Raw genomic sequence first — 20309 nt, forward strand, 5'->3', positions numbered from 1 at the left:
AGATTATTTAGAAGCCCTCAGGATATCCTAAGGTATGGTCAGGTTTGAGAAATAGTGCTGCCACCCAAAATAAAAATACTTCAGTGGAAGTCCACAGCTGAGAGCGTTAGGATGAGCTAACTAGATGAACTGCGAGCTACTTGGAGACAGTGATCAGTTCTTACCCATGTTTATCCCCAGGACTTGATGTAGTACTGGGTACATGTAAGTGCTCAGTGAAGATATGAGTGAATGAATGAACTGAGATTCCCTCAAACTGCTCCAAATTTACCTCCAGGTTTCCACTAGGAAACAACTCAGCACAAAGCACAGTTCTATTTTCAAAATTTTCTCTTTTGTTTTATATCACTACTAATTTACTCTTCTAAAATAAATATGATGCTAAAATTGTCTCCCAAGTTCTAAAATTCTAGATTATTTCCTCTGAAAAATTTTAAAAATGAGCTGCATTTTTAATGCTCAGATTCTATCTACCTAATTCTAAAACAAGTTGAGGCGATCAAATGGATAAATTCAGCCAAAAATCAATTTGGGTAAAAATGCAAACCAGTCTTACTTCAAAGAGCAATAAACAAAACCTAAAGAACAAGTTATATTGGCTGAGAGTGCAAAGAAAACAGTTTAAACATATTCATGGATAACAGGTGTTTACAGATGAACTAGGCAATCTAAACTTACTAGACCCATTTTTAATATTTGAGGTTGATGTCAAGAAGCCCAACCACTCACATCCACACATTCTCCATCAGTGCCACCATCCACAATACATTCCTAGCCCAGGTTGGTAATTCTTCTGATATTAAAAAGACGTAAAATGTTAAACATGTGTGGTAGAAATTGGCACAAGAGGAAACAAACCAGCTGTTTGACTAAATGTCCCTCTCCCACCTGTCTACATCTGATGACCTCAGCTGACAAGTGCCATCTGTCTCTGCCTGGTTTCAACCCCAGGAGATGTGGGAGTATGTGGGGGGGATACAGGTAAGCCATTTACACTCACACACACACACACCCAACATAGTGCTGAATATTTACTTGAATAGTCAACATAGGTGCAGAATATTTACTTGAATTTTTGTCAGGAAGCCGCTCTATCTTCCACACCACAGCCCGGTAAGCACTCTCATACTTTGCTGACCCCACAGTGACCTGAATGACAGGTTCAGATTCGGGTTCATGTAAATTTCCCAGGCACAAGGGTCGGTTCATTTTGGCCTTCAGGGACTTCTGCCTCTGGAGATTCATGGTCCAGAGGGCCTTGATCCACTGAGATGGGACAGGAAAGTGTATCATGATATTGTCACAGCATCTCAAGGACCCGGTGTGGGACGGCCTCTGAAGCGAGGGGGCCATGTTGACAAAGGCCTGAAGCTCCACATAGGCCCCCTGCACGACGACTACAGACTTCAGGGAAAACGGAAGCTCGTCCCCAGGATACAGGGTCCTGAACCGCATCAGCTCAAACCGGCAGGCATCCAGAGGCACAAACTTAATGATTCTAGTTTGCTCAAATTCCTGTTCATTCACACAGTTATGAAAATGATGGTCAAGAATGTCAATCCACTTTTTTTCTGGATCTTTTTCAAAACCGCATCCATCTCGCTTCTGCAGCTGAAGGTCATTCAAGGTTAAAAAGCATTCCGTGTTCCCATTCACAAAGCACAGGCAGCAGATCTGAGTTATCACAGCACTCTCAACCAATTTCCCATCTTCCTTGGTGACTTTCCCCCAGAAGTTGTCCACAATTTCCAGAGAGAGTTCTTGCTCCTCGTAGTTCTTCTTTGGCTTTGAAACAACTGGCAGTTTCATCAGCTCCTCCTCCACCGTGGTTAGAAAGTCGAGAAAGTCACGGTACTCCGGGGACCCCAGCTTCAGCATCTGTTCTATGTCTGGCTCGTGAGCTACTTCCGTCTTAGAATGGTATTTCCTCTTCTCTGTGTAGGACACGTGTTCAATCTTCACAGTGTGGATTTTTCCTGCCACACTAAAGTTCTCAACTTTGGGTTCAGAAAGCCTGCACTGTGGATCGAGCTGTAACTCTTTGAATGGTTTCTCTAACCCCTTCTCATAATACATTTGCAAAATTCCTCCAGGTAAAACTTTCAGAAAAATGGGTCCCCACTGACGGGAAGACATCATGTTCTTCTTCTCAGGAATTCTCAGCATGAAGGACCATCCAGCTTTGGGCTGACTCCTGAAGAGCGTGTGGGGGACAAAGGAAGAGGCAGAGTCCTCAGCATAGGGACACTGCGTAGACACATTCCCAAGAGGATCTTGGTTCTCAGCTGATTGGAGGTGTTCAAGCTTCTCACAGATGTAGTTGAGTGAGCATTTATTTAGGCTTTTTTGATCAACTGGCATCCCCTTGTCTTTCAGTGAGAACATCCTTCTGCTTCCTGGAGTGTCAAAGGTGACTTGGGAAGCGCTGCTTTCTTCTTTCCAAAATGGACTTGAAAACGCACAGTCCTCCCGGAAGTATTGAAACTGGGGTGTGTCACCTTGGACCCCTGTGTTTTCAGCCTGCTGAGGGCAAAGTTCATCTGGAAGACCTCCTTTGGGAGCTGGAACTGTACAAAAGAAGTCACTGGGTGAGAAAGCCTGGGATAAACAGGTTGGTTTTGCAGGCAATGAGGAACAACCTGCCCCTGTTGGTGTGAGTGGGCTATTTGAAGAAGATTCTGGAATAGGATAAAGCACATGAGTCCCTGCTTTAGGCATGCCAGGAAAACCTGGGAAATCTTTGGTAGGCGTAGAAAGAGGAGAATTGCTTGGCGGTCCTGGGCTGAAGTAAAAATCGACAACAGGAGAAGAGAGAGGGGTGCTGCTGGTCGAGGATGATCCGCTGGGGAATTCTTTGAGGCCAGAAAGGTTCAGCTTCAGTCCATTTGGTCTACAGACACCTTGATTCTCCAGAGGGAAACTCCTTGACTTCTGAGACTGAAAAGCAGAATCATCATCAAAGGTGACCCAGTTGCCTGGGTTCGTGGAACACATCTTCAGGAGTGTGTTGTGGTTTGATCAGGAATCACGATAGGCTGTCTCTGTTAAAATAGAAATAAAAACACTAAGTAAAGTGGGGAAGAAACAGATTACTACCTTGGTGCATGGCTGTAATCCCATCTACTTGGGAGCGTGAAATCAAGAGAATCACAGATTTAAGACCAGCCTGGGCAATTTTGTAAGACTCTGTCACTCTCAAAATAAAAAATACAAAAGGCTCATATAACTGAGTGTGAGGGCTCTGAGTTCGATCCCTAGTACAAAAAGAAGGAAAAAAAACTAGGCACTGTGTACCAGAGATTCTCTTTAGGCTTAAGAACACACAGAAAGCATGCACCACACAAATAAAAGCCACAGTGGAGCAGGGAGTGTCACAGTTGGGATCTGGAGTATGCTCGGAGGTGCTCCTGTTAAGAATTAGTCCTCAGCTCCTGGAGCCACTGAGAGGTGTGGAGCGTGCAGGAGGTGAGGCCTGGAGGAGGAAGTCAGATAGAGGGTGCAGACTGGAGCCCTTGAAGGGCTCCAGAGCCCCACCCGTCCCTGGCACTCTCACTGGAGACTGAAGCCTCCACAGCTGTGAGCCAAAAGAAGTCTTTCCTCTAAGTTGATTACCTCATTTTTTTTTCTTTTTAGAGTAACAGAAAGCTAGCATAAGGGACAGCCTTATATCCAAAAAAATAAACATTGAGTCAAAAACTGTTATGAGACACTGAAAAGGGTACTTTATAATGATAAAAGGGCCAATTCACAAGGATGATGTGATAATTATAAATATGTATGAATGCCACATAGGAGCACAAAAATATATGAAGCAAACCTTGATAGAAATGAAGGATAAAATAGGCAGTCATTCAGAGGGTTTAATATTCCACTTTGAAGAGCAAATATGACATCCAGATGAAAAATCAATAAGAAAACAAAGGAACTATAACAACACTATAGACCAAATGGACCTAGTCAAACAGGAAACATTCCACTCATCTGTCACAAAATGAATGCACATTCTTCTCAGGCATACACAAAATATTTGCCAGAACAGATCATACTAGATCACAAAACAAGTCTTAAATTTAAGAGGTCTGAATTCAGACAAATATCTTTGCCAACCACAATGGAATTAAACTCTAGTACTCAGAAGGAAAGCTGGAAAATTCAAAAATACCTCGATATGGGGATTCAAGCAAAGATGGCAGATAGATAACAACTGGCTACAGAGGCTCCCTGAGATAATCAACTTAGAATTCAACATAATACAGCATGGGGAGTCTCGAACAGAGGAAGATGAATTCTCTCATCCCAAGAAGAAACCTGCAGCTTCAACTCACTGGAGGCGCAGTCACACTGAGGTCAGAGGTTGGTCAGCCGAATGGAGAGCTGAGCTGGTGGGGAGCCTGCACCAACCTGTGGTGAGTGAGGGGAGTAGAGCCATTCCACAGGAAGAGGGGCTCCAGCAGATGACATTCTGGGACCGGGCAGGACTGGCAAGTACAAGGGGCAGCAGTGACTTCAGTCAGTTGTTCCCTTCCCAGACGAGACTGGTGGAGTGAGTTTGGCCTGGGTCAAGCGACCTGGCTGAGACCCAATAGGTTATCTGAAATCAAGTCCCTATAGTGATGGCCCACACTAACCCAGTGAAGCCTCAGAAGTTTGACTGACTCAGAGGGGAGGTAGCACACAGTAATACAGTGAAGGCTTCAGCAGCTTGACTGATCTGGAGGGGAGGCTGTTTGCAAATCACTAGCACACTGCAGTGGGAAGGGTCACCTAGCCAGCATGCTTCAGAAGAATTGTAACCAACAAAGAAAGAAACTGGAGCCTCCTGGAAGAAACAAAAAAGATGGGAAGAGGAAGCAACAACAAAAAGTCCTCAGGTCCCAACCCTGAGAACAGTGACCCAGGACAGGTAAATACAAAGGAGAATGAGGACAGCAAACAAGCAATATTAGACACAGCACCAGTGGACATAAAGAGATATCTTCGGGACCTCATAGATGAGTTTAAAAGGGAAATATTTAGCCAAGTAAAGCAAGATATAAGAAGATTAATAAAAGAGATACTAAGCACCCCTCAAGAAGACACAGATGGAAGAAGGGAGGAACTCAAACAAAGGAGAGAACCATTTGATGAAGAATATAAACTAAATATAGAACACATGAAGCAGATTCAAAGAGATTACCAGGAAATTAAAAACTCTATGGAAAGATGGCAAATCTGCTTGAAAGAAACTAAGGATAGATTATCCAAACTGGAGGACAGTTTTGCAACATGGGATTATGAAAATGAAAACTTTTTTAAAATAACAAGGAAACAAGCAGTAACAATACAAAGGCTAGAAGATGACAAAAGGATATGTAACTTGAGAATAAAGAATATGAAGGAAGAAGCAGGGGTACAAATGAAGGAACTACAAAGGCTATTCACAGAAATAATTAAGGAAAACTTCCCAAACATAGGAAAAGGAAATGAGATTCAGATGTATAAGGCATACAGAACTCCAGCCACCTACAACCAAAATAGAGCTACAACCAGACATATAATAATCAAGATCCCAGAAATTCACTATAAGAACAGAATATTAAAAGCTGTTAGAGACAAGAAACAGATAACTTACAGAGGAAGGCCCATCAGAATAACGGCAGACTTCTCGACACAAACCATCAAGTCAAGAAGAGCCTGGAGTGAAATATTCCAAGACCTGAAAGAAAATAACCTCCAGCCCAGATTGATATACCCTGATAAACTGCCTATAGAAATTAATGGAGAAACAAGATGCTTCCAAGACAAAGAGGAACTTGGGAAATTCACAACCACCAATCCAACTCTATAGAGAATACTGCAGGGCATTCTAGAAAGAGAGAAAAGTCCTAGGATTCTAGGAACAGTGGCAGAGAGGCCTCAATGAATGGAGCAGAAAACAGAATGAAGAAGATCAGCAAACAACTGATGGCAAAAAAAAAAGAGCATGATAGAAATGAGGCAAAGAAGGTTGGTTATAATCGCTAGTATAGATGGCTTTGATACACTAAATTAAAAAAAAAACCACACATGGAGTAGATCAAAGAGGAAGGGTCCACCAAGATGCTATTTATAGAAAATATAACTAACATGAAAAGGAGTACATGGACTGAAAATCAAATGTGAGAAAACAATATGACAGAGAACCAGAGAGTAATAGGGGCAACTAGACCAGTATTTGTGGATAGGTTGGAAAGACAAGCTTTAATAGGTAAAGGAATACAATTAGAGATCAAGTCCAGGAGAGAGAAGGTTCGGAACCACTTAGGTAAATAGCAGGTTGCTCCCCATCCCAATTTAAAACCAAGGGTCTTGGTCAGACCCAAAAATGTACAGTGTACCCTGGGGAAGTGAAAGAGGAGGGAGAGTCTTTAAAAAGATGCAGAAGACATTGTTAATAGTGTATCAGGATTGAAAACCCACATAACTCACACCACTCTGCTTGGATAGATTTTATTCTGTCCCAGTTTGTCTACTTGCATTAGGTTTGAGGGCACAGACAGCTATCCCAAAAACATCAGGATATAGCACAGTAATCATCTTTAATTTCCTATTATCTTAATCTAGAGCCATGTATGACTTACATTGTTTTATCATGACTGATCTTAGTTAAATTTGGTTTGATTGCTGTTTGGTATCAACAGATTTTATTCAAAACTGATATGATTGATAGTATCAAGTCTAAGAGTATAGGCAACTATACTGAAGATGACAAGACTAAGATACAGAGTCTGGTTTGATAACTGCCTGTTTTAGAAGTTTTATACTATATACAAAGTTGTGTTTTTATTAATACTGTTATGTACTGATATATTCAATTATACTATGTCTGATGATATAGCCAGTTCTATTGAAGATAACAAGAGACAACACAGGAACTATGGTAGAACTCCTTGTACAGCAGTCTTATATGTCTTTTTCATTTCATGTGTTTATAGAAGTATGTTTTGTTTTGTCTTGCTTTTTTTGTTTCTCCCTCTAATATAGAAAGGACAGAAATACATGTTAAGACTCATGCATGTGGAGAACCTATAAACAATATATAAAAATCAATCAATACAATCTTCACAAAGACTCAACAAACTCAGAATAGAAAAATATTACCTCAGTGTAATTTCCATCTATGAAAAGCCCATAGCTAATGCCCTCCAACACGAAAAGCATGAAAGACTTACTCTAAGATTCAAAAAAAAAAAAATCATTAGAATTCATAGCTGGGGAAATTAGGCAAGAAATAAAAGGCACCCTAACAAAAGGAAGAATCAAAATGATTTCTACTCATTGGTGACATGATATTATATGTAGAAAGTTCTCAAAATTACACATATGTGAAAGAAAGAAAGGCTTGTTAGAATCAAACAGCAAGTTAGCAAAGCTGCAATGAACATACAAAATCCAGCTATATTTACATATACCACCAACAAATTATTCAAAAAGGAAATTAAAATAATCCTTTATACAACAATATCAAAAAATACTTTGGAATAAACATAACCAAGGAAGTGAAAAAGATGTACATTGAAAACTACAAAATGTCACTTTAAAAAATTATAAGGCACAAACAAAAAGACATCACTTGTTCATGGACTGGAAGACAAAATTGTTAAAAACATCCACACCACCCAAAGCAATGTACACATTCAATGCAATTCCTATGGAAATATCAGTGGCATTTTTTCAGATATAGAAAAAAATCCTAAAACTCATATGAAACCAGAAAGGACACCATATAGCCTTTTTTCTAGAGAAAAAAAGCTAAAAGACTCAACTAACTTATGTCAAAATGTATTACAAAGCTCAGCTAATCAAAACAGTACAACACTGGCACAAAAGGCAGACATAGAGACCAAAGGAATAACACATACAGTCCAAAAAACTAAGCCATGGTCAAATATGTTTATAGGCGAATGACCCCTCACAAGGGTGCCAAGATTACACAATAAGGGAAAGATTCTCTCCTTCAGCAGATGGTATGCAGAAAATTGGAAATGCACATGCAAGAGTGAAAGTGGACCCTTAAATCATACGCAAAAACAAGTCAAGAGGGATAGAAGACCTAAACATAAGATATGAAAATGTAAAACCCCTAGGAAAAAAAACGGGAAAAATCTTCATAGCAGTGATTTTGGTAATGATTTCTTGGATGTGATACCAAAGCAAAAACAGACAAGACTGCATCAAATTGAAAAGCTTGTGCACAGCAAACGAAACAAACAGTTTCAAGTCATACGCTAAAGAGAGATGATACAAAACATGTAAGGAACTCAATGCAATAGTAAGCAAACCAGTAAGTGATTTAGAAATGACTAAAGGACTCAGATATTTCTCCAAGGAAGGCAATCAAGGGCCAGAACATACACAAAAAGACGCTCACCAGCACTCATCACTGGGAAAATGCAAATCTAAACCGTGAGCCTTCACCTCACATCTGCTAGGACAGCCCGATAAAAACTAAGTAAGCAAAGGAAAACAACGTGTTGGCAAGAATGTGCAGAAACTGAGGCCATGTGCAACAGACACACTGGGAAACAGTGTGGAAATTCCTCCAAAACAGAAAAAAGAAGAGGGAGAGGGGGAGGAGGGGTGGGGAGGGGAGGGGAGGAGAGGAGAGGAGAGGAGAGGAGAGGAGAGGAGAGGAGAGGAGAGGAGAGGAAAGGAGGGGAGAAGAGAGGAGAACTTCTATATGATCTGCATAATAACCTCACTTCTGAGTATTTATCCAAAAGAGCTAAAAACTGGAGCAGGGTGTGGTAGTGCACACATGTGATCCCAGAACTCTTGGAGGCTGAGGCAGAAAGATCAAAAATTGAAGGCCAGACTGGGCAAATTAGTAACTTAGACTCTGTCTCAAAATTTAAAAAAAAAAAAGATGCTTAGGATGTTGCTCAGTATTCCCCTGGGTTCAATCCGCAAAATTCATTTTAAAAAATTGAAAAGCAGGACCTTAAAGGGATTATTTGCATACCCACATTCACTGCACCATTATCTGTAATAGTCAGTAGGTGAAAACAACCTAAATGTTCACTGATGGGTGAAAGCATACATAAAATGTAGTGTATGTATACGATGGAATATTCTTCAACCCTTAAAAAAAAAAAGGTGTGACACATGCTAAAGTGCCTTGAGCACTTCATGTTAAGCAAAATAAGGCAGTCACAGAAAGACAAGCACCGCATGACCCACTTATACAAGTCAAATTCATGAAAAAGAAAGTGCAATGGTGGTTGTTGGGGGCTGGGGAGGGATGGGGCGTCACTGTTCAATGGGTACCAAGTCCAAGCCATGCAAATGAAAAAGCTCCAGAGATCTGCTGTATAACAATGTGGTATAGTTAGTAATACTATGATGTACACTTAAAAATTTGTTACAAAAGTAGATCTCATGTGGTTTTACCACAGTTGAGAAAAACTGTAATATCTGGAATCAAATCACCAAGTCTTTAGTTGAGTACTTACTAGGTAACCAAAACTTGGCAGTGCTGTGGAAAACCCAGGAGAAAAACTAAAAATCCAATTTAAAATATCCTTATAATCCAGTGGCAGCTCAAAATGACATGAAACATTCTGAAATTCATGATCTTGTTTTCAAAATGACCTGTAAAGAATGTATTGTTATTCCTCTTTCATAGTTAAGATTCCTTGGGGTGGTTCCACTGACTGAATCACCCTAGCCAGTAAGAGACAGAATCAGGCTTTAAAAATAATAGTAATAACAGCTTTATGTGATATAATTCACCATAAAATCCACCCTTTTAAAAAAATGTACCTTTCAGTGGTTTTTAGTATATGAACAAAGTTACACAACTACTGCCATTATCTAATTCCAGAACCTTCTCCTCTCCACCCCAATAAACCCTGTACCCATCAGCAGTCACTTCCTATCCCCACCCACTCTTCCTAGGCCCTGATAACCACTTAATCTGTTTTCTGTCACCATGAACTTGCCTTTTCTGGACACCTGCTAGAAGTGGAATCATACAACACGTGGCCTGGCTTTCACCCACCACATTTTCAAGGTTTATCCGTGTCGTAGCATGTATCAGCAATTCGTTCCTTTTTATGGTGGAATCGCATTCCATTGGGTGGTCCTGTACCGTGTTTTGTGTATCCATTCAACAGATGGTTGACATTTGGTTTGTTTCACATTTTAGCTTTTTTACAGACCATGTTGCTAAGAATATCTATGTAGAAGTTTTGTGTGAACTCTTCTCTTGAATATATGTATACCCAAGTATGGAAAGAGTTGGGATGTGAGCACAGGTCACTTCAATCTGACAGGACAACACACTGATCTGAAATTATCCTAATGACCCCAGAGGCAATGAGCTGTACAGATTGCAGCACTGAGCTGATGGAATGACCCAAATGCTGGGCATTGCCCCGTGCCTTCCTAGTGTAATACGCTCCAGTAACCTCTGGGGTCTTTCCCTAGTCTAAATGCTAAATGGATTGAAACTTTGTCAAAAGCAGAAACTGTTACCTCTAAGTTCCTGGGCCTTAGTGCTGGGATTTTTTTTTATTTATTTATTTTTTAATTGTTTGTTTTTTGGTACCAAGACTCAAACTCAAGAAACGCTCTCGCCAGGCAGGTGCTACACTATACCCCCGGCCCTTAGTGCTGCAATTTTTAAGTATACATTCAGTTTAATCTACAGGAAGAAAATAAAACTGCCGATCTACTGATGTGAAAACTTAGGAGCTTGGTGGAATAATGCCTTGGGCAAGGCCTATTTTTCTCCCTCCAGCCCTCTTCCTGTGGATAAGGAAGGATCAACCAGTGTGATCACTCAAGCCTGGGAAAGAGCCACAGCACAAGGGGGAGAGCCGAGGGCTCTGCTGGAGATAGGTCACCGGCTCGCTGCTGCATCTGCACATTCCCGAGGGCACAGAAAACACGGCGGAGCCAGGCTCACTGGCTCTGGAAAGCACTGCACTGTCACTGCCCTACAGGCCTTTCCCCTGCTGTGGGCAGAGCAGTACACCCGCGGGGCAGGGCTTCCTAGGGGCAGCAGGTCCCCGAGCCACCCTTGTTTGCCTCCTTCAGAAGGAATTCAGCCGAAACGGCTCTGTATAGGATGCTAGATTAGATCACGCACATACTTACTTTAGTTGCGCTTATTAAGGAAAGAGAGAAAAAGAAGGAAGACCAAGAGAAGAAACCATCCCACCGCAGCCTGAATTCTCTTCTGCCTGCACCACTCGGTCCCATTCTCTCCCCTCTGCAGTACGGAGCAGAGGGGCTGGAGGTTTTAGTTTTTGCTTTAGACAAATTCAGCTTCATATGCCAAGCAAATAATCCCATTACTTTGTAAATGGCCCTAAATGTTTTAAAAACACAATCTACCAAGAAAATCAGTTACTTTGAACCCCAAATCCATGGAGGCATGTTCCTGGAGGGCGCTCAGCAAGCAGAACACCACCAATCACCCAAACAGGCCGGGCACTATCAAGGTAGCTTTGTTCCCCTCTGTGCGCTTCTTGTCTCCCTCTGTCCCTCTTGCTGATAACCACCTCTCCCCACCCCAAATCTATGCCCTTCGCACATTATGAGTAGCATTGTGTCTAGACCTGGACCTCTATCCTCCGGAGAGATCTAGGTCAAACCATTGGCAGAGCGCTGCCATGGGTGACGTCATTTAGAATTCCCAACAAGCTAGAGCCCACCCAGCACCTGGGCATCATCTCCGAGGGCCAGAATCCAGGTAGTATACAGTAGGAACCCATCCTCCTGGCTACCCATCCCAGTCACCTTGCTTGGAGCAATGATCCCTCTAGTCTGATGCTCTGGCTCCTTCCGCAGTTGTGGATTCTGCTCACTTTGAACGCAGGTCTGTCCTCAGCCCAGCTAGATTACCCTGCTCATCTTCAGAAAACAATCCAGCAGGGCCAGACGTCAAGCCTCGGGATGAAACATGGATAGAAAGGAAGATGTATTGCAGAGGAACTTCCTAAACACCCATTTCTGAGATGGGAAGATTTTTAAGGAAAATGTCTGCTTCCCTTAGATGGTTAATAATTCTTTACAGCTGTATTCTGAAAGCAGTATCAGCATATACTGAACTCACCTTCCACACTGTTGGTGGAAATGTAAACTATTACCATCAGTACTGAATCAGTCAGGAGATTCTGCAAAAGACCAAAAATAGACCTTTCACTGGACCCAGCTATTTGTCTTCTAGGCGTCTTCCAGAAACAGTTGAAGATATCATCTTACAGAAATATATGGACACCCATGTTCATCAGCACAACTCATAATAGCTAAACCTTGGAAGCAACATATATGTCCATCAGCAGATGCATGGATAAAGAAAATGCTATTTACACACCAGGGAGTGCCACTCTACCATAAGGAAAGTTAAACTTGAGTCATTTGTGAAAAATGGATGCACCTTGAGACCGTAATGGCCAGTGAAATAAAGCAGACACAAACTCTTCTGTATCACATTACTTCTCTTCCATGAGAAACCCAGAGTAAAGATAAAGAGCAAAACAGAACACAGATAACAGGAAGTGGGGAAATAGATCTTCCTTAAAGGGGAAGAGGGCCGAGAGTAGAGATGGGCGAGGAAGGGATAAGGAGAGGGAAAAAGGAACCAGGACGTGCTGTGAACGTGTACCAACTCCACACAACGCAGGTAAACAGTACGTTCTACACACATGGACTAATTAACTTGGATTTAAAATGGAGAAAGAATATGTTGAGGTCGGGAACAAACCATGAGTAGACATTTGCCTACACAAGCAAGGGTGTGAGCACGGATTTCTGCCTTAGATCTCAGCAGCGGGGAAAATGGCCCTTGGGAGCCCAGCGCATTCGCCTGGACGTGGCAAGAGGTTAGCAGTCCCCTCTCTGGGACAGTGTGAAACACCCTCTAGGTGAATCGGCAGCAGCAGAGGACAAGGCCAGAGCACCCACGCACACAGGCTGGGCTCGCCCTCATTCCTGGACTTCTCCTTCATGTGAGAAATATCAGAGTGCTTAAAAGAGTATAATGGAGACGATCATGAATTGATTCCACATTATCTTAAAAAGTAAACCACAAACAGAAATACTTTAAATAGTATTTAAAGTAGTATAACAGGTCTGATGAATAAGAAGCAGCAGTATTAAAAAATGGTCTCACCAAAAAGAACTGGTGATATAAACTTTCTATTCATCATAGGAAAATTTCATATATTCTTGGAAAGTCAGAGTGAAGTCTTGTCAAGAAGAAATCATGTCTACTTTTTATAGCATTTCCTACTCTTCCTACAAATGCCTGACACAATTTTGAATCTCAATACACTTTTTATTAAGTACTTTGGCCTTTTGTTTTTCTGAAAAATACATCTCTACACTATCTTCCCAGTTCAAAGAACCACTGAATTGTAAGTGTTAGAAAGAAACTGGAGATATTCTATTCAATTAACCTCACCAACAAACATTTAGCAAATGCTCCTGGCATGTCAGGGCCGGGCTGTGCATAATCTCATTTAATACTCACAACTCATCGTGTTCTACAACGGGGAGATAAAGTTCAGATAAAGTTAAACTACTTACCTAAAGATACACGGCCAGTAAGGGGCAAAGCCTGAACTCTGACCAAGTCTATCTGACCCCCAAGTCCATCATCTCCAGGATTCAGAAAGCACCAATGTCTGCTGGTGTCGCATGTCCTGCCATTTCTGAGCACTTTCCAACCCCCTTTAAGATCACAACACCAAACTAGAACCATCCCTCCCTAGAGGCAGGAACTGTCTAAACAGGACAGAGCCTGCTCGCAGCCAGGGACAGCCAGTGAGCTCACCACACATCTGCCCTGGACACGGGGCTGCAAGAGAGACAGGCTGTGGGACAGTTTCCCTCGGAATGCTCAGGAGCAGCCACCCAGCACTGGTTCCAGTCATTTCTGAGAATGGCTTTCCCAACAGCCTGCCGCACTGCCTGTCCCTTCCTGACTGCCTCAGCTGGCCCTCCTACCCTTCGTCCAACTTCTCTGCTGTCTAGCGGAGATCAGAGCTTCTCCCTCGCAGCCACCCTGCTATACTGTTGGATTCTCCAGACATCACCTAGGTCCCCCCCTCCCACGCCACCCTCCAGCCTCCTCTACCTCCATGTTCTCTGCAGTTTTCCTCGGCTTTTTCAAAGATTCTACGGAATGTAAATAAGCAGTTCTACCTCCTCCTGATTGGACGACTGTGGCTGGAGAAGCGGCGGTCCAGGTTGTTTTCACTTGAAGACTTTTTCCCCACTTCAGTGCGTGTCTGTGGAGAACGTCCTCTAATATGGTCCCTCACATCTGGTTCCTCTCCATCTGCCAGATGTTGAGGGAGGGCTGTGCTGAGGAGGTACTTGGCAAAGCTCCGGAATCCTCACCAAACCCATCAAAAGCCTCCTGGCCTCTGCCCCAACCCAACTGTGCCAGCTGGGCTGAATCCTCCTTAAGCCTCAGAAATGCATGTACTCACAGGAACAAGCTGGCCTTTGCAGGAAGGCTGAATTTAGTCTTCTATGCCTGTGCCTTTCTGCTCCGTAACAATGCTGCATAATCCAGAGAAGGAATGTCTTCGTTTTACTATCTGTGTACTTTCATTGGCTGCTCCCCAAACGTGGAATTCTCAGACTCCTCCGGTGCCAGACTCCTCCAGAACAACGCGGCAATTAGACTGGCACCATGTGTGCAAAGCCCCCGTCTTCTTTGGTACATCTGAGGTCGGCAATCCAGGTACCTTCACTGCTATTCCAAGACGCGTATTAGGGAAATAAAGCAATCAGGCAGGCCAGTGTGTAAAAACACATGGTGAAGGGCATTTGTTAGGGGTGGTCCTGGGAATGGAACCTGAGAACTCCAATGTGCTCGACAAGTGCTGTACCACTCAGGTGCACCCTCAGCCCAAGAATCTTCTGAGTATTTCAAGTATTATGTCAATAGATGTTTCCCCTTTGAGGAGGGCAGTGAGGGCGTGAGACAGAAAGGAAGCATAAGACTTCGGAGAAAATGCAAAGGCCTCACTCCCGGGTCGTGGAGGAGGGTCCACAGGTTGCGTGAGCCGTGTTATTAGCACATGTGTTCTGCAGCCCATGGTATCTGATTACAAACATGTGCGGGATTCAGTTCAGCCGTGTGACAGGAAATAGCGCTGGTAAAATATCAGACCTCAACACAGTCTGCCTGCGCCTCCACATCTTATCACGGCTGCGTCCAGCTCCACTAAGCACCCTGGCCCTCCCCGGGACACTTAATCTTCAATTTGCCAGCATGAATTTGGGTCCTGATCATCTGTTAAAAACTCTTTGTATCATGTGTCCAGGTCCTAAATGTCAAAATAGTGACCAAACTCCCAGCAGGCCCTGATTTGCTTCTTGAAACAGACCTGTGAGCTTTGGCTATAAACACTTGGTCAAACAGTTTCTAACCGCTCAGGGCCACATCCCCAGATGACAATGGCCTGTTTAAAGCACCTGCCTGGGAAAAGGCATGGCTGCCTAAAGAGTTTACTGTTTCAGCCTTCCTCTCAAGACAGGGAAACCCTGCCCAGGCTCGGTGCCAGGCTGGGCGCAAACTTTGGGTAGATGCCAATCTGCTTGTCCACACCGTGCTAACATCTTCCTGCTGTGTGTAACCTTTCACTTCCCCACCCCACAGAAACCTTCTCTCTTCGAAACACTAAGTCCCTTCTCTGCAAATCTGCGGTGAGTTAGCTCATACCTGACTCTCTTCCTTACTGTGACAACCATCACCAGTGAAAGTCTCTCCTCACAACGTTACGTCCAGCTGTGTTCACCTCTGACAGGAGGATGGACAGACAGCTGGCCAGTCCTCAGAGGGGGTCTCCACGTGAACAAAGCCTGAGCTGAGTAAGGGCTCTGATTTTAGATTTTTATCCTGGGTTTTATTTTGTTTTTGTTTTGTGACACTGGAGATCAAACCCAGGGTCTTATGCATATTTCTGTTAACGGGAAGAAACAGCACTGAGGAGGTTAAGGAGGTAGCTTATTACACGCTGGGCGAGGGTCTTTCCCCAAGAGCCAGCCCTGCCCCACATAGTTTCGGGGCTTTTATTGGGAAAGAGTGGAGAGGTACAGAGACAGATGTGGTGCATGTGACCAGAGGGCTGGGTGACGGCGTGGGTTGCTGAAGGAGTCTGCACACTGCAGGTTCCATGGTAAGGCTCTCAGCTACACAAAGTGTGTGTTATACCAAGAAGAAATGTCCCGTTACATTGTAAGTTACATTGTGAGGCCGCCAGTTACACCAGGGGTTTACACAAAGAAACAAGTGTTCTGTCGCTGGGCCTGCCGGACATGCCCGCTTGGTCTTGGCAGACATCATGGGCAGGCTTTTATGTAAAATTTTAATTTTCTCTCCTTTATTTTCAGGCCAAAAATTTTATTCCAGTTATATTTTACGGAGTAGCCACACCATGTTCTTACCCTGCCATAGATGCTACCGAAACTGGGTAAGTAATTGGCAATCTCTGAGCCTGTTTCCTCATCTGTAAAACGACGATGCTCATATTTCCCATTTGACTGCCTCATAATAGGTGCCACTTGGCTACTTTCTCCTCTCCTCTCCCTTTGTTTCCCTGCTGCCCCTACTCTAGCCCTTAGAACACACACCCTCTCTCTACTCAAAAGGATGTTGAAGAGTGCTAACTCTGGAGCTAAGGAAACATGAGGTTAACCTGCTAATCCATTACTAGATCCGTTCCTCTGTTCTGCCTGATTTACAGAGAGTGTCTTTACAAGGTGTGGTCAAATATTTACTGAATGCCACTGCAAAAGGCAGCCGTCATCCACCTTATTCACAAGACGCAGCACCATCCAACTTCTGGCTCTTCCCCACATCAAAATGACCATGAAACATGAATGTTTTCAATGGATTCAGGGCTGTACCCCTGCCTTGTATCCTAAGCCCTTTTACGTATATTTTGAGATAGGCTCTCACCACGCTGCCCACACTGACCTCCAACCGGCCATCTCCTGCCTCAGCCCCCTGAGTAGCTAGCTGTGTGGTAATGTGTAACCCCACACCCAGTGGTACAGTGGCTTCTCCAACAAACCACAGTCGCAGGTTCTTTCCCAGAAACACCAGCAGTCCTCATGGGGGGCCACAGCCCCACATGGGCGGGGCTGGAATGACCACTTGCCTTTGGCCAAAGCAAGAACAAGAACATAAGGGCTTTCTTCGCTGTCCTTCTGACCTTCAGGATGGAAGCCTCCCACCGTCAGGCCCTGGTCTCTTCTCACAAAGGAACAGAGCCCAAAGTGGGGGACCAAACCCTCCCACAAGATGGGCCCCTGTAATGCTGTAAGATACACAGTGTGTACCCTGCCTGTCTCCTCCCAACTGTGTCCCCGCACTTAGCCATGTACAGCTCGACTTAAATCAGTAGCACCTGATTAAACAGCATCAGGAAAGAGAGTGATTCAAAGCAACACAGCCCTCTACACACCCACTGTTGCCCACTGAAACCCTGAAGGATCTAAAAGCCTGGGCCCATGCTTGTCAACTGCAACCCAGGACAGCACCGCTATGGACCAGTGGTTCTCAGCCAGAGTGACCTGCCTTTCCAGGGGACACCTGGATGTGTCTAGAGTCACCGGTTGTCAATACAGGAGTGTACGATGCTACTGGCATCTAGGAAGTAGGGGCCAGGGATGCTGCTGACCTCTTACAATACACAGGCTCCCCCAACTCCGATGAATGATCTAGCCCAAACTATGAGCAGTACTGAACCTGAGCAGGCCTGTTCCGAGATGACCAGGGAGCTGGCAGGGTGGCAAGCATGATATCCACTTCTGCACCTATTTTTGTAGACAATGAATCAGATGCTGGAGTATGGCCCAAACAGAAAATGGTGCTGTCAGAACTGACCCCTGCTGGGAATATAGCTCCATGGCATAGTGCCTGCCTGGCAAGCATAAAGTCCCGAGTTCAATTCCCAGTACAAACAAACAAACAAAATAAAAGAACTGACCCCTGTCTCAAGCCCCACGTATCACACCCTTTGCATTACATCATGCTGACCACCAGGCAGAAGTCAGAACAGAAGGGGAGGAGACAAGAGGGGAGAAAAATCACCAAAAAGGCCAGGAGATAGAGACCCAAGCCAGAACAAAGTTTGTCAGAGTCCTGCTGGAAGCAGAGCCAGAGCAGATGCAGGGAGACATGGGACTTCCATGAGGCCAGTGGAGGCAGGGCAGTGTCTGAAGCTTGTCTGGAAGCAAAGGGCAACTACTGCCCACTCATCCTGCGTGGGCACCAGGCCCTATGGATGCAGTCAGGCTGGTGCCCCTGCCCCATGCCCAGGGGTTTATGACAGTCCGCATAATGGCCTGCTTCTTCAGATCTGCCTGCTGTCCTGTCTCAGGAGCAGCACAGAGAGGAGCCCATGACTTCCCACTCTGCAGAAAATGCAGCCCACCCCTGGCCTTCACGGGCACCAAGGCTTGCGGACAAGGCCTGCTTTCAGGGCTGCCCCTGGCATTTCTGTTCTGTGGGTTCCTCAGTGGGAAGAGCAAGGTCTCAGAAGGAGAATGAGAGAAATGAGAAAACGCATTGTCTCCTCGGAGGCCCTGGAGCTGCCAGATGCTGGCTCCTGGATCTGGGTTCTGAATTCTCCAAGGAAAGCGAGCTGAGCGGGGCTTGGTTCTGATCCCACATTTTAAACATGCAAAGCTGCTCCTTCTCTCCCCCTGCAGACCTGCCGTCCCTCTCATGATAAGCAGGAAATCTGGAAGTCTAAAACACTACAAAGAGCATCTTTCTCTCTAGACTTAACTATCGGGGTGGGGGGGTACCTAAAGTTAACCCCTTTGCTCTGAAAACTGGTCAGTTTGTCTTCATTGCTATGTAATTGCTTTTAGTGTTTTGAGGGAACACAAGTAGTTAAGTGGTCCAAGAGAGTACCTGGTACTCTAAAGTAATTCCTTCCCATAGGCAAAACAAGTGCATTCAGACTGGAGTGGGCCACCACTGGCCAAATTGAGGACCTTGACCCTTAGATGCTAGGCTTGGAAGAACACTGGCCAAATGTCCTGGAGCAAATCCCCGCCGCACACCAGCCATTCAATGAGGGACTATTACAGAACATCACTGCTGAACTCCGCATTACACATCATGGTGACCACAGGGGTGAGGGTGAGCTGACCAGCAGGGGTGTGGAGTGAGAGCAGAAGTTAGAGCCCTGTGTTTGATTCCCAGCCCTGCCACTGACTAGCTGTGTGACATGGAACTGCTCACTTCAGTTCCCCGAGGCTCAGTCTCCTCGGCATAAAGTGAGGGTAACATCAGTTACTGTTATGGTCTAAATGTGCGTCTCCTCCCCACCCAAATTCCCAGGTTGAACCTTAATTGCCACCGCGATCATGTTAAGAGGTGATCAGGTCTCCAGAACTTCTTGGACTGGGATTGGTGTCCTTACAAAAGAGGCCTGACAGAGCCTGTTAACTCCTTCTGCCATGCCAGGACGAACACAGTGAGAGAGGGTGATTTACAAAGCAGAACAAACCTCCACCGTGATCTTAGGACCCCCAGCTTCAGATCCATAAATACCCCAGTGTAAGGGTTACACACTGGACTCACAACCTAAATAAAGTTCTTGCATACATTCAATCTTTAAACTGGCAGAGCTAAAAATATGCAGGGGAGATAATAGATGGTCATTACTATGAATTCCTGAGGCTGGTGGAGAAATGAAGAATGTAAGAGGCTGTCCTTTTCCACTCCGGCGCACCAGGAGATGGCAGTGGGCAGCATCGCAGGCTCCCGGCTCAGGACCAGGGAGGCCTTGGGGAGGGGACCTCTGCTTGAGCAGACACGGGCAGCAAATCAGGCGTGCATGACTGTATTCTGTTGATTTAGGTCATGTTCTATTTAGCAGCGGTGTGGAAGACATTCTCCTATCTGGCTTCATTCAATTCAGGAAACAAGCACAATACCCAGTTAGTTGATTATCATTATGGCAGCTCTCCTCTCTGGCTGTCCAAACTGGGCCACAGCTGTCAACACCACTTCAGAAGTGGCCCCAGATGCGTGTGTGCCCTCATGTTACAAGCACTTGGAGCCTGGCTGTTGGGGACCACACCCCTGTCGGTACACAGGCATAAACTACTAAAATGAAGAGAACAAAAGCTTGTTTGCCTCTATCTTCTCGGCCACCCCACGGAATTCCACAAGCACGTATTGTAATGAATATGTAACAACCTGAGCAACCACAAGACTGGGAATTTTTAAAAATGAAAGCCCTATTTACAAACCAGTTATTTTAAAAAAAAAAAAATCTTCACATTTACTTAATGTTTTGGTCTCA

At 44.5% G+C, this 20309-nt stretch overlaps 1 protein-coding gene across 3 annotated transcripts in view; it reads right to left on the bottom strand.

Moving 5' to 3' along the window:
- Ston1 (stonin 1) overlaps window positions 1-20309 on the bottom strand; it is a 48948-nt gene that overhangs the window by 10026 nt on the left and 18613 nt on the right. For 2 of the 3 annotated variants that reach the window (XM_003473081.5, XM_013155987.3), the window contains one exon: window positions 1068-3041. In XM_003473081.5, coding sequence (XP_003473129.1) covers window positions 1068-2994 — 1927 coding nt within the window. In that variant the 5' untranslated portion in view covers window positions 2995-3041. Of the gene's footprint in view, window positions 1-1067; window positions 3042-11763; window positions 14062-20309 lie in introns of those variants that run through there. The other variant, XM_013155988.3, reaches the window with a different exon arrangement.

Source organism: Cavia porcellus, unplaced genomic scaffold, assembly GCF_034190915.1.
Source record: "Cavia porcellus strain 051 isolate PalLab524CR breed Dunkin Hartley unplaced genomic scaffold, mCavPor4.1 scaffold_1, whole genome shotgun sequence".
NCBI lineage: Eukaryota > Metazoa > Chordata > Mammalia > Rodentia > Caviidae > Cavia > Cavia porcellus.